The sequence below is a fragment of the Camelus ferus genome, chromosome 33 (assembly GCF_009834535.1).
Source record: "Camelus ferus isolate YT-003-E chromosome 33, BCGSAC_Cfer_1.0, whole genome shotgun sequence".
In the NCBI taxonomy this organism is placed as follows: Eukaryota; Metazoa; Chordata; class Mammalia; order Artiodactyla; family Camelidae; genus Camelus; species Camelus ferus.
Genome location: NC_045728.1, coordinates 11,603,775 through 11,620,805, shown reverse-complemented (window position 1 = coordinate 11,620,805; position 17,031 = coordinate 11,603,775). Strand labels below are relative to the sequence as shown.

Below are 17,031 nucleotides of genomic sequence, written 5' to 3'. Positions count from 1 at the left end.
TGGCTCGTGTTCCTAAGTGCTGTAAGGCTGCGACGTGCCTTATGGGGAAAGTGTGTTAGATAAACGTCACTGTGCATGGCTTACAGAGCTGGTGGCTGTGAGTTCGGTGAATCAGAGGTTGGCTGACGAAAATGTTACGACAGAGGCACACAGGAACCTCACGCTGTGTTGCCCCTAGGAGCAGTGGTTCGGTATTTGCTAACTCAGTGTTCTCGGTGGTGACTTTCTGGAGCGTAACTCCCGTGAATAACGAGGATCGACTGCACTTACTGGTGCTGAGAGCCGGCTCTAGCCTGAAAAGGCAATCTGACAGTTCCCTGAACACCTAACAGGGGATCTGAGTTCCTGTCACGTTTTGCCCCTCTTTTTCCCTCTAAGTGAAACGTGAGCATGGATGGTACCCATCTGAGAGCGGCACCTGGTCCCAACATGGTGACCACCTGAGGCTCGAGCTCAAATGCTCCTCAGATCCAAGCATGATGTGACCATCAGAGTAGGCTTACGGGTCTGTAAGAGAGGATTCCCCTCCTGACCATGTGTTCCTTGTATATATGTATTAGGTGGACAATGTAGCATTTTAATGTAACTTTCTCCTCTAAACAAGTCTCACCCCACTTTCCCCCTATATCAGTATTTGGCTCCATTATCCATCCAGCTGCTCAGGCCAAAAAAGGGCTGTTTTTTCAGCCCTTCTGATGCTTTTGTAACCAATTGCCCATATTTAACACACTTTGTTAAAAATAACTACGTTTCTGACTTCCTGAGTGGAGCTTAGCTTATAGAACCTCCAGAGTATTTCCTGAATCTGTCCATCTCTCCTGCTACCACTACTCCCAAACACCATCATCCCTCACCTGGCTGACCGCGGTAGCCAGGCTCCCTGAGACCACAACCAGACAGACAAGTCTGGCGCTAGACGGGCTGGTGGCCTGTAAGGCGGGCAGCACTACCTGGTGAGAGACCCCCAGAAAAAATAAATTCTGGGAGAAAAATGCTTCCCCCCTACACCAGCCTTGCAGGACTGGGGTGTGATTTCATTTCACAAAGTTGATTTGGTTACTATTCACGTAATGCCTATTCCTAGGCCAAGTTTCTTATCTCTGCCTATGCTCAGTCTGTCTTCTCTCTTTCATATTAAAGAATAGCAGGGTAACCTGAAAGATAAGAGCATTTTATTTGTATCATATTTGTCAACTAACTTTAAGACTGAAAGAAATAATTCTATTGCTATCTCCAGAAGAACATCTTTAACCCTTCCCCCCAACCTGAGCATCCTCGGAGCCCAGAAATTCCAGTTCTTCTAACTCGAATCCTCACAGCGGTGTGGATGCATGATTCCCTTGGGAAGGGAATCCGAGACGGGCATCAGCCGTCTAACAACCATGTGCAGTGCTTTCTGGCAGAGAAGGGGGTAGGACATGCACTGTTACCAAGTCAAGCTGTGAGGGGGGCAAGGACGCCAGGTGGCTGACAACGATTCCTCCTTCTAAGATGGCGTAGAGTAAACAGCTCAGCCTTGAAACAGAGCGACATGGGAGGTGTCTCAGCTGAAGGTTAATGTCTCTGCATCTCCAGCTTGGGAGGTGGAGTTGGATGGAGGGGTGAATGCTTTCTTGCCTTCAGCTAGAGCTTTAAAATGCTGCAAGAACAGAGGAGAGGGAACGTGGAGCACTTGGGATATGCTAGTTACTGCATTTTAGCAAGAACTAACCTCTTTACAACGCTTTAAGTTCCCATTTTCTCCCATTTCTACTTCCAGAACAATTCCTTGGTGTTGTCTTTGAAAAACAACTAAAAACTTGCCCAACCTCCTTCAAAAATGAACCCCTTTTTTCCTTGCTTCCTGCTTCCATTCATTAGGCCACTTGGTGCTCTTGTAAGAATGCGTGTCCACGGTAGAGCCTCACCTAGTCTTGTCCAAGGGCCACATCTCTCTGCTCCCTCCCCTTCCTCTGAAAGCCCCACCCCTGCCTGCTCTGCAGTCCTCTTCATTATGGGGAAGGTAACGTAACTCCAGGCAGAGACATACTCCACGGTCACAGCCCAGGACCACAGCAGACCCAGAACAGTGGTGACGGCAGCAATCCTCACTACGCCTCAGCCAGTCTCCAGTGCTCGTCTTACCTGTGAGTTCTTGAATTCCGAGTAGAGGGAAAAGAGCAGATGGAGGGACTGAATCCGACTCTTGTAGACAGGGATGTCTAGGATGGCTGAAACCGAGAACTCCCGTGAGTAGAAACAAACCAACCCAGGAATTATGGGGCATTTCTGTTCACGATAGCCAACTCTCTCCCAAATGAGATATGCTACTATCACCTTGGGGGTTAAATACCTGGCAGGTAGTCACATAAACCCAAATACCACCCTCAAGTGCTGCTGAACAGCACAAACAGCTTAAAGTGAAGGCTGTAACTCAGCGTAAACAAGCCTTTTCAACAGCCCACAGTGAATTTATCCAGAAACGGGGTCAAGGAAGGGCTGGAAGAGCTTACCACAGATCATGTCAATGTACTCTGCCAGGCTGCAGTCGATCTCTGCTGTGGGCAGGCTCACCTAGGAGGGGCGTGGGATGGACCCAAGTCAAAAGGCTGAAATCTCAGTGGTCCTCGCATCACTCTCTTTCTCTGAAGGAAAAGTGCTCTGAGCTTAAGGGGTGTTATGAGCTGAGCTGTGTTCACCTTCAATTCATATGTTGAAGTTCTAACCCCTAATGCCTCAGAATGTGACTATATTTGGAGATATGGTTGTAAAAGAGATAAAGTTAAAATGAGGTCACTAGGGTGAACCCTAATCCAGCATGACTGGTGTCCTGAAAAGAATAAACTAGGACATGGACACACACAGGGGGAAGATCACGTGAAGACACAGGGAGAAGACGGCCAAGGAGAAAGGCTCTAGAAGACGTCACCTCTGCTGACAGTCTGATCTCCAACTTCCAGATGGCAGAAGTGTGAGAAAATAAATTTCTGTTGCTTAAGCCACCCAGTCTGTGGGACTTTGTTATGGCAGCCCTAGCAAATAATACAATACACCTTTTTTTTCCCCCTGATCAGTAAAATAGAATTGGTCATACTCATTAACCACCAATGTAGTAGATAATGTAACAGGATCAAAAGATTTTTTAAGTAAAATACACTGCTGTGCAGTCTTCCTCTGTGTATTTGTGAAGAAGAAACTGGTTATGGCCAAGTATTTGTAGTTACTTGGTGTTATAAGGCCTGATGGTCCTTGGACATCACAAGAACAGAAGAAATGGACATGACATCTCAGATGACAGGCTCCGGATCAAAACCATTCATACTGTAAGTTTAAAAACCATTGGCTTCTTAAAAGTTTTTCATTCTCTTTTTACAAACATCAAGGTGTATATGGTTCTGCAACTTCCTTTTTCTACTTAACATGTCATTGATATTTCTCTGTATAAGAGCAAAATAAGGCCAAATATATTCCATTGTGTAAGTATTTCACTGAATGGATGTACTACGATCTATTCAATTCCCTAATCAGATATTTTCCCTCAACTATAGCATTTTAAATGCTTTGAGACGGGATTGTTTTCAAATTCTTTGCTTTTATAACAATTTCTCAATAAAAATGCCCCCCCCCAAAAAACCCTCTGTCTTCATGGAGCTTATACTTTAGTAGGGAGAAACAAAGAAACAAAGTAAGTATAGTATGTTAGAAGGTAAGTATCATGGAGAAAAAGCAGGGAAGGAGGCTGGGGAACGCGGAGTAGCAATTTGAAACATCACAGCCAGGAAGGACCTGTTAATATCTTTGTTCTCTTTTATTGATATGTAAGAGCTCTCTGCTTGGATAGTAATGTTGTCACATACATATATTTAAGTAATTTTTCTTGGTCCATCACTTTGTAAATTTGTTTATGGTAACTACCGGTACTTAGAATTTTTTTATTTATATGAATCTAAACTGTCACATTTTCCCCATGATGACTTTTAAGAATCTTATTATGCAAAAAAACACCTATCTAACAGCATTAAATTAAGTATTTCTCCTATTTGTAAAAATAGTACTTATATAGCTTTATTTTTACTTTAACTGCTTAATTCATTGGGAATTCATTTATGCATATGGTTGAGACTTAGATCTATGTAATTTTTCTCAAATGGCTGGCCAGTCATCTAATCACAACCCATTCTATCTCTAATTATTTAAAATGCCATCTTTCTTTTTATTTATTTATAACACCTTTATTGTGGTATGGTTCCTGTATAGAAAACTATACATATTTCAAATGTACAATTTGATGAATTTTGATATATGTATATATACCCCAATGAAAGCACCACCACAATCAAGATAGCTAATATTTCCATCACTCCCCAGGAGGTGCAATTTTCGAATTCCCAATTTATTTATCCCCTCTCACACTCTTTACCCACTGGTAATGGTAAGTTTATTCTCTATGTCTGTGAGTCTGTTTCTGTTTTGTAAGTAAGTTCATTTGCGTTTTTGTTTTTTTTTTTTAGATGCCACATATAAGCAATATCACATGGCATTTTTCTTTCTCTTTCTGGGTTACTTCACTTAGAATAATGATCTCCAAGTCCATCCATGTTGCTGCAAATGGCATTATTTTATCCTTTTTTATGGCTGAGTAATATTCAGTGCTATCTTTCTCACAACAAATTCCCACATTCACATGGGTTTCTGGATTGTTATGTGCTGCTCATCTAGTACATTACTGATTTATTGACTACAGCTTTATAATGTGTTTCTACTGTCCAGGAGGGCAAATCCTCCATTATTTTGTCCTAAAATTTTCATGATTAGTCTTAAAAACTGATGCTTTCAGATACACTTTGTTACCAAATTTTTGATTTCTAAAAGATGCAGTTAAAATCCTAACTGAAACGGCATTACTTACATAGGGCACTGGGGAGGACAGATGGTGCTGAGACTGATCCTCCCTTCCAGGAACATGGCTTGACTCCTTACTCACTCAGAGCTTGTGTCATGCCCTTCATTAAAGTTTTATCATCTGTTTTCAGAAAGGTCTTACCATTTCCCATTAAGTATATTCCTGGGAACTTTTTAAAAATGTGGGGTCATTATGAATGGGACATCAACTTCTCAGAATAGCACATATACCTCTGTGGTGAAGGTGGAATCTAAATTAGTAATACCGGAAGGACATATGTTCACCCAAAGGGATGTATTAGAATGTTCACAGTAATGCTACAGAGTAATTTGTAGTAACTCAAAACTGGAAACCAGCCAAATGGCTATCACAGAATGGATAAATAAACCGTCATATATTCAAATAGTAAAATGCCATACAGTAATGAGAACAAATGTCCAACCACAATGTATGAAAGAATATGGATGAATCTCCATATGGGTGAACAATACAGAAGAGCAAATAAATAGAACACAAAAGAATATGATTAGACTTAGATAAAATGCAAAACATGCAAGCCTAACCTATGCGGTTAGACGTCAGAGTAGCAGTTACACTGGGAGGTGGAGGGGGCTTCCAGGATGCCAGCAACGTTCTGTTTTTGATCTGATGTGTTGGTTGTAATTGGTAACAATCAGTTGGTACTAATTCATCAACACTTATGCATATGTTCCTGATTCTATACTATACTTCAATTAAAAAGTTAATGATAATGATAATATAGGAAGAGAGAAGACATTGGGACCTAGAATGAATGCCACACTTTCTGCTACCTTCTACTCACCTTTCCCAAAAGTTCTTCAAACTCTGGAGACCATTCTTGCATCAACGTGTCAATATCCGGCATAGGCCTGAAAGTGCAGAGGTAAATATGAACCAACAACACTGATCGTCACAGCAACCTCTGCATCACGATATTCTAGGATGAAGGGAGGTCCTCAATCTGGCACATTAGGATTTCAGGAGAACAAAGATGGGCAGGCCAAACTTACCCAAGGCCTAGGGTTTGGAGAAGCTGGCTAAGTAATAATACCAGATAAAGCACAATATTTATGTCTGCAATCTTAGCCAGTAGCTTCCAGGATCTATAAGTCCTAGGTTGATCAAATATGTCCCAGCCTTGGGGCTCCCTTCTCAGAAGCAATGGCTTCATAGGTGAAGGTTACCATGGGTTACCAACGTAAAGAATGTGCTGTTTCTTACCTGGTGTAGTGCACAGTCGCAGGGGGCTTGGAACGGTGTAATTCAGAGATGCTCTCAATCCATGTGTCAATAGCCTTAGGATTCTTTTCTGCATCTTCCAGGCTCTTTACTTTCATATGTTGCTAGAAAAATACAGGGAAAGCCTGGCTTATGGCACTGAAGGGCTCTTTTGTTTTTACAGAGTGGCTCATCATATGCTGCTACTTCATATTCAAGGTAGCTGATGAAAAGGGAAGCTTGACAGCAGCCAAATGAAGATTACAGGAAACGCTGGGAAAATCTGGAGCCAGGGGAAGGGGGCAGTCAATAGGATGGGAATGACCACAATGAGATACCATTTCACACCTTCTGGGATGGCTAGAATAAAAAGGACAGACAGTACCAAGTGTAGGTGAGGATGTGGAGAAACTGGAACTCTCATTCATTGCTGGGGGCATTGTAAAATGACTTAGCCTCTTTGGAAAATAGTTTGGCAGTTCCTCAAAATATTAAACAGTCACCAGATAGCCTAGCAATCCCACTCCTGCCTATATACCCAAGATAAATAACAATATACGTCCATGAAAAAACTTTCAGATGTTCATAGCAGCATTATTAATGAAAGGGGAAACAACTGGTAAATGGATAGATAAAATGTGGTCTGTCCACATGGTGGAATACTATTCAGCCATAAAAAGGGAATGAAGTAGTGACGAGGGTGGAGGAACAGGGGGAGTGAGGAGTGACTACTAATGGGAATGGGTTTCTTTTTAGAATGATGAAAATGTTCTTAAATTAGATAGTTGTGATGGTTGTAAAACTCTGTGAATATACTAAAAAAAAAAATCACTGAATTGTACAATGTAAAAGGGCAAATTTCATAGTATGTAAATTATATCTCAGTACAACTGTTATTTAAGGTAGGTCTGGCTGAAACTATAGCCATCCCTCTTAACAGGCAGTAAGTCAACTGAGGCCTGTACTAGGCTACTTACTGTGATGTTGTGCTGTTTGGAATTCTCTGTTAACCAAAGTGAAAGCACTGTAGGGTCTGACTGCTTCGTAGAAGGCTCATCCAATACCAATAAGCCAAGGTTGTCAGGCTTTCCATCAGGACGTGGAACCTGGTTAGGAGAAAGGTAATAAAGCAGAGGAAAAAAAATGGGAGGGACATAAAAAGGTCACACTTGTTTCCAAAAAGCTGAAGACAAAGAGCTCTTCTGGTTCATCATTATCACTAGTATTAAAAAGCATGCCTGTAGATCATGCTGCACTAAAATACGATCTAGAAAAAAAATATATGGTCTATAGGACCTTAACTATAAAGCTGCAATCATAGGTAATTAGGAGGCAAATATATGACAGATTTTTAACACATAATGAGATAATTACTACCTAATAGCAATGAGTATAATTTGGAGTTGAAAAAAAGTTAAGAACTCCAATGAAATGAAGACTATATATCAAGGTAGCCAATGCTAGTCAAGGAAATTAGTGGAGCTGTTAGAGTGATGGAGGGGTCAGAAGAAACACCTAAGGAGTCATTTGTAGGATGTTCTCACTGTACCTTTAAGAATGCATCAATATCCCCAACAGCTGGGATAAATTCAGGAATGAAAGGTTTCAGTTTGTGGTCCAGGTCAATCAGCTGAGGTGTGTACCTAGGAGATACGGGAAGGTGGAGACAGAGAAACTTATGTTATTATTCATGCTAAACAAACCTAAGGGGAATGGCCATGTTTTGGACCAGAGGAAGGAAAGGGCAAGGCAGGGCTGGGGGTTATGGCGGGAGGTCCTGGTACTCACCGATTGATGTACTGGAAGAGTTCCTTAATCTCAGCAGAAACTGGCAAATGCTCATAATCCGCAGGATCATAGGCCCTGGAGAAGGAAAACGTGGTTCAAGAACGCCAGAGAAAAGCAGGTGCTGCTGAGCTCTGGTTCAGCCTGTGTCACTCAGCACAGGCGCGTGACTCTGAACCTAGTTTCTGCTCCACCCACATCTGCCTTTCCTGAGTGGCTTGCAAGGCAACTTTAAAAATGATTATAATTAGCTCCAAGTTATCTCTGATAATGAAGAACAGGGTCACAGAAAATGCAGAACATAATTTAAAAAAATTTTAGAATGTAGCAGAAATTTTTTTGAATGAAAGGGATGAAGAAAAAAGATGGAATGAGGTTTTAATTTCTGACATGAAAATGTTTTGCCCCAAGAAAAAAAGGAATTTTTACAAGGATGTTTCTCAGTGCTATGTATAAAAGTAAAAAGTTAGAAGCAAATAAAAAGTCCAACACTTTTGAGAGATGGTTAGATATGTTAAGTTGAATACTGCAGTTATTAAAAGGTACTTGTATTAATACATAAAATGCATGAAAAACCTGTAGAGCACATATTAATTACTGCAAGTAAAATGTAATGAACAAAGCATACAAGTGATTTGGAAAGTTATTTAAGACTCTTCTAAAAAAAATATTCTTCTGGGGAGAACTGCTTAACAAAAAAACTTAATAGATTAATGACTTCAAGTTTACATTTTCCCAGACTATAATTTATGAAAGCAGGATCATGAAGTAAATTGGGGAGCATGGAAAGTCAGTCAGGTAGTGAACATTTGCCTAATTTATTTAGTGTCTACCTGCAGGTGGATAATCCAAAGGGAACTATTTTTACTTTTATTAAACTACTTTTATTCAATAAATGATGCTTGCACATGATAGAAAATAAAAGGTACAAAATGTATACAGTGAAAATTTATGTCTCCCTTCCACCTCTGTCCCCTTGCCACCCAGTTCCCTTCCCAAGAGTAATCAGTATTATTAGTTCCTAGTGTATCTTAGAGATAGTTCATGCAATATTTGTTTTATATACATGGTAGCACAGCATAAAGACCTCTATACCTTTTTAAAATGTAACAACTCTCTCGGAGATTGTTCTTTACCAGCGCATAGAATGCTGCCTCATACATTTTAACGGCTAGAAGGGATTCCACTGATTGGCTAGATCATCATTTATTTAACCAGTAATTGTATTTTAAATGAATGGGTCTTAGAATCCACTTTGATTATAACCCACAGGGGTGGGTCATGATTAGTCTAGCACCAGGGCTGGAACAGGGTGAGGGGAATTTTTCCTTAACCATCATCCAGGAACATCTTGCCTCAACATGGGGCTCTGGAAGCACCTATTCTCTACCTGTCCTAGTACGCCCTGTGCATGTTTGTCCTTGCTAAACAGAAATGCTCTGGTATATGTATAAGTGATCTCCTCTTCCCTAGAACGTGACCTCCTTGAAGCCAGAGACCACCAGTTAAACTAACTCAGCAAATCCTCATGATATCTCTGAGCGCACAAATGGTGCAAGTGACATCACAGGACTCAGTGAGGCAGTGGAGCCAGAAAAGAAGGAAAACTCCTTATGCTGGGTTTCTGAGCCATCTGACAATCCTAAACAGAGGAGAGCATGAGAGCCGCTGGAATTTAACTTCTCACTGACGCCCTCCCGTCCAGGGTTTGAAAGGAGGCATTTCCCTCCTGGGCAGGTAGGTGGGCTTTCCTCACCCCTCCAGGGGGGCCCCGTGCTCCTCATCGTCGTCATCGTCGTCGTCAGAATCAGTTTCCGAGGAGTCGTTGTCATCGTCATCGTCGTCGATTTCGCTGAAGCCCCGCTGAGGCGTCAGCCGTGAGGTCTTCTTCTTCTCCTGAGATCGGGCAGAGGAAGCATGAAAGTCCACATAAGGAGAAGTTTAGGGCGCCTATGGCAGGTTCTCTCCTAGTGCTTCAACCAGTGCCCTCCCGCCTGGCACCAGTTCGCAAGAAAGAGAAGGAAGCACTCCCCAGAAGGGCCTCGAGAACCTCCTTCTGCTCCTACTTAGCTACAAACTGAGTCCCCACTTTCTATAACCACAGTCTACTTCTCCACTTGAGGCCTGGGTATAAATCTTATCCATCACGTATCTAATTTACCTGTTACTTAGGAGAGTCTGAGAACTCTGCATAAACTTTATCCAGTCAGTTTCAACTCTAAAACTTAGGGAATTTTTAAGAAGAAGGCAACTAACTAAATAGTTATTTGGGGAGGAAATGGGGGAAGATGAAGTGGGAAAGACAAACTTTAGGGGATCTTAACACTCACAAAGATTACAGGGATGAAATCTAGTATTTATTTTGCAGGACTGCCCAGTAAGCTGCTTGTAACTATCAAAAGAAGTAAGTTGATAATCAATGCCACGCCTGAATTCTGACCAGCAGTTCCTGAGACTATGGGTTTTCCACTTCCACTCAATGGGTATCTGACCTATTCATGTTTCTCCTTCCTTCCCTGGTAAGTTAAATGCAATGGCTGTACATTATATCTCAAGATTGAGAGACTCTTCTGTTCTTGGCATTACAACCCGCCTTTCTGAGTTTCCGGTTCTCTGTGTACCATCCTACCCTCTCAAGCCCATGAGAAGGGGTCTGGTGGTGCCTGTGCAAGGGCAGTTGGGACAGGGTCCATGTCTTTGCCTCCAGGGCCTGGAGCCTGTGGCGTGCCCTCACTTAGGACCTGAAGGATGACTGGCTCCCTTTAAAAACAGGTTTTCAAGCTTAGTTTCCAAATGTCATATACCTTACATGGAGATTAAGAAATGTTTGGTTCTAGTTTTAAAAATTATTTAATGTCTCTTTTACATTAAAGCAGCTAATGGCATATAAAATTGTGACACATTACAGGACATCAGAAACTTCTTTGGGTCACATTTTCCTCTAAGCATAACACAGATTTATTACACAGAGAAAAATATGTTTTAATTAACCTGTAACAGGTGTGATAGGTGACGCAGTTGCAGAATTTGCCTTATTGGTATACAATTGATAAGAATCAGTGACTATGCCTTATTGGTATATAATCGATAAGAATCTCCAATAGTGTTCTTTCCTAATTCATAATCTGCTAAAATTATTTTTGGTCATATGGGAAGCAGTCTGGCAAAGGGAGCTTTTTAAGAATACTGTCAACTTAAAGACTATTCAGAAATGGATCCTTTTGGCTGATTCTGGGAACATATTAAATTGGAAAGATAAATGAGCTTTGAATATTGACTATATCATGATGAAGAATAAAAAAATTTAGGATGAATATACAAAATTAGGAGGTCAATTTAAGAAAATTGTTCACTTTTTATCTGTCTGCTTCTTCAAAGTTGTGTTTTGCAAAATTTGCATATCACAGACAAGATGCCTAAAAAATTACTTTGTGGGTAAAATGTAAAACAGCACACTAGTCACAAAGCAGGGCTATCTTAAAACATTACCTTTTAGGCTTTCTACAAAATTTGTCTCTATCTTTCTGCATTACTTCAAATGTTCTCCTTCATCTGAGGTTTCAAAACTCCCGTTCTTGAGGGACAGTTAAAATGTAACCATTGGACCATGTGCTAAGGCTGAACACATGGGCTATAAGCAGAGCACATGTGCAGCTTTAAGGCTCTATCTGGCTAGAGCTGTAGGCATCTTCTCATCTTTCTTTCAGAAATGGTGATGCTCTCAGTTCATAGAATAATAACAGAGTGACATCTGGGTCTTAAGACTTCAAAATTAAAGTCTCTTTCACGAAATACTGTTAGTATCACAAGTGCTGACAAATGCCAAGACCAGTCATTCCAAACTTGCTTTATCATAAGAATTACTTGGAGTGCTTGCTAAAAATACACACTTCCAGGCTTTGACCTGCAAGCTTCTGATGAGGTGTAGTTCTGGGTGGGGACTGGTAATCTGTTGTTTTTTCTTTTTTTTAAATAAGTACCTAACTTGATTCTTATGACCAGAAAAGTCTGTGAAATACCAGCTTATGTTATATGAAATTCCTCAAAAGTCAGCTGTAATAGTAGGCTTTATTCCTGAAGAAGAGTCAAAATCTTAAGGCACTTTGCTCTTGCTTGTTGTCCATGAGCTCAAAAGTACCCGACCGCTGGAGGTGAGTATTCAAGAAATGTCTGCTACTGAACTGGTGGCATTTCAAACTAACTACTGAAAACTCAAAGCAGGAATTTCACAAGAAGCTGCAGGTTATACTGCACCTTGTTATTTTCCTCTTCATACTCCTCACTGCTTTTATCGGCCATAGTCTTGTCAGGAGGATGCATGGAACGAGGAAGTCCTTGGAAGAAAAGTTTCCCCTTTAGGTTATTGTTCAAATGATTTTTAAATGCAAATATTTTTAGTTTATAGTACTTTATGCTCTAACCATTTTTTGGAACAGGGTTTATAAGAACATTTAGCTGAAAGATAGGAAGCTGAATTCTAGTCATGGCTCCATCAATTCAATTTAAGATATATTTGCTAAGCATTACTGTGCTTAAGGCATTGGGTTAGACATTACACTAATTGATTATCTGCCATTACATAAATAGTCTAAAATCTGCCCTTAGTTTTACACATTGGTGAAATGAGGTTGGTAATCAGTAAAGCAACAAGAGTGCTATAGTCAGAAGACTGGGTTTACTGGACAAGTCTATTGCTTGGATAAAATGACTTAACCTCCCTGAGTTTCAGTATTCCCACCTCTAAATGGGGTCAGTAATATTCCTCACTCAGGACTGTTGTAAGGATCAAATGAAAAAATTTATGTGGAAGGACCTGATCCAGTTCCTGGCAAATAACAGTCATAAATATGAATCTACAGCATGAATGAACCTTGAAAACATTATGCTAAGTGAAATAAGCCAGAGAGGAAAGGACAAATATTGTATGATTCCACTTATGTAGTACTTACACTAGGTAGTTCATAGATGTTACCAGGGGCTGGGGGAGTGGGGATGGGAATGGAGAGTTACTGTTTAACAGGTATAGTTTCTGTTCAGGGTGATGAAATTGTTCTGGAAATACAGTATGAATGTACTTAACGCTATACTGATTTGTACACTTCAAAACGGTTAAAATGGTAAATTTAATTTTGGGGGGTGGGGGAGGTGATTAGGTTTATTTATATATTTATGTATTTATTAATGGAGGTACTGGGGATTGAACCCAGGACCTAGTGCATACTAAGCACACACTCTACCACTGAGCTGTACCCTTCCCCGCTAAAATGATAAATGTTATGTAAGGCAAATTTACCACAATAAACAAACAATCCAGAGTGTCATCCTTGATTCCTAACTCAAGAGCTAAATCTAATCCATCAGCAAGTCTTAGTGATTCTACTACAACAATACCTGTAGCATTTGCTGATTCTACTTCCTCAAGTCCTCACCACATCCAAGCCACTATCACCTGAGCTCAGTCATTCCAACAGTCCACCAGCTCCCTGCTTTCACCTTTGCACCTTTCGGTCCATTCCACATGTAATAGCAGCACAGCCTCTAAAGCCCCGCTGGTTACATCTCCTTCGTACCTCTGACACTACCTCTGATGCTACTCCCCTCTGCCACACACTAGTCTCTTTCACGTCCTCACTCTAACCCAAGTTCTTTCTGGCCTTGGGTCTTTTCACATTCTACTTGCTGCTCCCTCTTCCTGGCCTACTTTTCCTCAATGTCTGGATCCTTCTCATCCTTGACGTTTCAAACATCACCTCCTTAGATCTTCCCTGACCCCTCTATCAAAAGTAGATCCCACTCCTCACCAGTATTCTCCATAACATCAAACTCTTTGCTTCCATCAATGCACTAAACACATCTGTAATTATGTTTCTTGATTCATAGGGCATCTGTCTCCCTTAATTACGAGCATCAGGATGGCTGAGTCAATGCCTCTTTTAACACCGTATACCTAGTGCAAGCATAAGGCTGACAGCAGACATTCAAAAAATGTTTGTTGAGTAAATGATGGAGTCAAGTCCTCTAAAACTATTCTGCTGAGATTTTAATTGGATTGCAGGTTAAGGGCAGGTTACTGAAGCATCTTCAAAACTGAGCAAAACAGTTCTGATAAATTAAACAAACAAACAAACACGAACCCCTGGCAGATTGTGGACAGAGCCGTATCATGAAGTAAATGGCGACGGGGAACACTGGTCAAGTTGAAGGAAGAGCCTGCAATCTAGGTGGCTGTATTTTCTCCCCCCTTCCCTAGTCAGAAAACAGAAGCAATGGCAAGTAACTTGACTCTGAAAGCAAACATTTGCTACTATAAAATAGGAAATTCTTGGAGACAGTCATGAATCCATCCTGCTCTTTGTTCTGAGAACCATTTCTCTTCTTTCCTCTTCATTTGTCTCTTACCTTTGTGTCTCGAGGTTGAAGTATAAATACTTGCAACCTCTTCCGAGTCGTTAATCTCTAGACGCTCATCATATGTCTGGTTTTCTACAATCTTGGTCTAAACCAAAGAAGACATGGTTACATAGCTCCTATCACGGGACATTAAGCACTCTGTGGCGAGGTGGATTCCAAACCAGCCCTGGGTCCTCTTCCTTACCCAAGGCATCAGTTTTACATGAAACCTTCACCCCCATTCAAACTTTCCTTAAGGCTTCTTGGCCCCAGGTCCTTCCAACCGGCTGCAGCCCTTACTTAGGAACTGCTGGCAGGCTGGCTGAGGAGTGAGGGAATCGTGGAGAGAAAGGACACCCAACTTCTGCAGCAGCTCCCCAAAGCTGTAAGATACGTGCGCTAAGGCAGAACAGTATTCCCCTGTAGATAGCGGCTCTCTCCTCAGGTTCCGTCAGTTTTCTCAAGGCTGCCAGGGTTTCTCAGGGGTGGCTGTAGGGGCTCTAGAAAGAGTTCTGTCTCTAGGGTCATTTCAGGGCGAGGGTGGGGGTGGGGGAGTTCTCCGAAGAGAGGATAAACTCCAGTCCCTCCGTCCCATCCAATAACCCCGAAAGCACCACCCTCACCTCCACCGCCCACATCTTGTAAGTCGGACCCACTTAGGTTTCTTGGGGAGTAAAGGAAGCAGGATAGTGGCTGATGGCGTGAAGGAAGGGGAGAAGGAACAGCTGTCATGAAGATGGGAAAAGATGGAGAAGGATTAGGGAGAGGGAGAGGGGGCCCTTTCTATTCCTCTTGGGAGGGAGAAAGAGAACTCTCTGCTAGGGTGGGTACGAATTACCTGTAGCCCTTCTGAATCCGTCTCCTCTATATGGAAAGTACCCCAGCCAAGGGCTGAGGTCTCACTCCAATCTCAGCCCAGGCCACTTTAGGGCTCCTACTTGGAGCAACCGGCCTGTTGTCAGTCGCTAAGCAAAAATAAATAAATAAATAAATAAATAAATAAATAAATAAAAATAAAATCGCGAGACTTGCTTTCACTCTCGTGAGACCTTCTCCACTCACTCGCGCGTTATGTCTCTTCCAGCGAAGGATCCAAGGAGGATCGAGGGGTTCCGATAGGGCCTCTCTGGGCATTCAAGTCTCCTGTCTATGGTTTCAATAAATGCGTCGGTGGCGGCATCTAGCGGCCACGAGCGGCAAAGCTGATGAATTTCGGTTCCAATAACAGCCTTACAATCCGGAAAAACGGTCAAGGATCATTGGGCACGCAGTTCCTGCTAAGTCAGTCTAATCAGACTTTTAAGTTTGCCTAGAGTCCCCCGACGCTTTGTATGTCTTTTTATAGCATTTATATTACATTATAGTCCTTTCCCTGAACGGTGTCGAGATTACTAACAAATTTATCTAAATATTTATTATTTATCTAAGATTCAAATTTAACCCATTCCCCTGTATTTTTATTGCTAAAGAAGACTGCTTCTTTAGGGCACGGTCTGTGTCTAATTTTTAAGCGTTCATAGCGTCAGTACATAGTACAGGCACTTTAAAAATACACATTGGGTGGATGAATGAAGGGATGAGTGAAGATATAAAGGACAAATATTTCAAAACTGTAGACATAGTTAATTTGGGGAGCCAGCAGGAGAAAAACAAAGGAAAGAATTTTGGAAATTTGATCCTGAAAACCTGCCAGAGAAAAGTGAAAAGTGGCTTTTAAAAGGAAAATCAGAAACACTTCTGGTTAAAAAGGGAACTGCAAAAGATTAAACAATATTTTGTCATCTGTTATTGCTGATAGTAATGGATATGTATTGTTGAGCACTCAATATGTAGGAACACTTAGAGTAGATAAAGTTATTTATTATTACATTACCTAACTTCATAAATTTATGAGATAGATGTTACTGCCAATATACAGATTAGGTAACCGAGGTTTAGGAGAGCTAAAGTAACTTACCTAAAGTCACCCAAGCAGTAAGTGCTGAAAATAGTCAAACACAAGTCAGTCTAATTTCCAAGTTTCTGCTTTTAACCATCGTGACATACTGCCTCTAAGGCACTCCACACGAAGCATGCTTGCAGGAGTACTTTTTTTCCCTGCAGTTTAATTCAGCTAAGGTCATATTTCCAAAGAATCAGCCTCAATTGGTCTTTGCTGAGCTTCAGTGGTTCATATTGAAGGCCCCTGGAAGCTGCCATGTTAAAGTAATAATTCAAGGCAGGATTTTTACTTTTTTTAAATTAAGAATTTGTTCATCTTTTTTTTTTTAAAGTGCTTTTAATAACAAAAATAAACAATACAGTTTGACATATATCCATCCAGACATGTAAAGTTTAAAAGCTTTCCAGCTTTGTAAAGATTCTACTAGAAAGCCATTGGAAATGGAATTGAAATGAATAAGAGTTTGAATTCTATAATGCAGTGCTCAAGAGTACAGGTTGAACAGCCTTTGTTTGAATCCTGGCTTTGCCACTTTCTAGCCCTGAGATGCGTAGTAGAATAGTTTTCTTTGTACCTTGGTTTCCCCACTTGTAAAACGGAGGTATTAATTGTACCTATCTCTGAGAATTCTTGTGAGGATTAAGTGAGATAATCTGTGAAGAATTTAAAGTAATGCCTGGTACATTGTAAGTGTTCTGTAAACATTAAGGAAGACACACAAGATACAGAGGCAGCATGTCATAATGAGAAAAGCTGGGTTTGAATCCTGGCTCTGCTGTATGAGTTTGGGCAA

The 17,031-nt window shown here is 41.1% G+C and overlaps 1 protein-coding gene across 2 annotated transcripts; it reads right to left on the bottom strand.

Annotated features, from left to right (window-relative positions):
* Positions 1-1,150: 1,150 nt before the first annotated feature.
* Positions 1,151-15,356, bottom strand: IFT46 (intraflagellar transport 46). Of its 2 annotated transcripts, XM_032472351.1 has the most exons (13): positions 15,135-15,356; positions 14,306-14,402; positions 14,041-14,152; positions 12,161-12,240; positions 9,663-9,802; positions 7,910-7,984; positions 7,671-7,764; positions 7,099-7,227; positions 6,125-6,246; positions 5,706-5,772; positions 2,493-2,553; positions 2,125-2,210; positions 1,151-1,639 (listed from the first exon to the last, which is right to left on the bottom strand). In XM_032472351.1, exons 3-13 carry the CDS (start codon positions 14,069-14,071, stop codon positions 1,544-1,546), a joined length of 981 nt encoding a protein of 326 aa, XP_032328242.1. In that variant the 5' UTR covers positions 14,072-14,152; positions 14,306-14,402; positions 15,135-15,356; the 3' UTR covers positions 1,151-1,543. The 2 variants fall into 2 exon arrangements, with proteins under 2 accessions (XP_032328242.1, XP_014406631.1); XM_014551145.2 differs by lacking the exon at positions 14,041-14,152.
* Between the last annotated feature and the right edge of the window lie 1,675 nt (positions 15,357-17,031).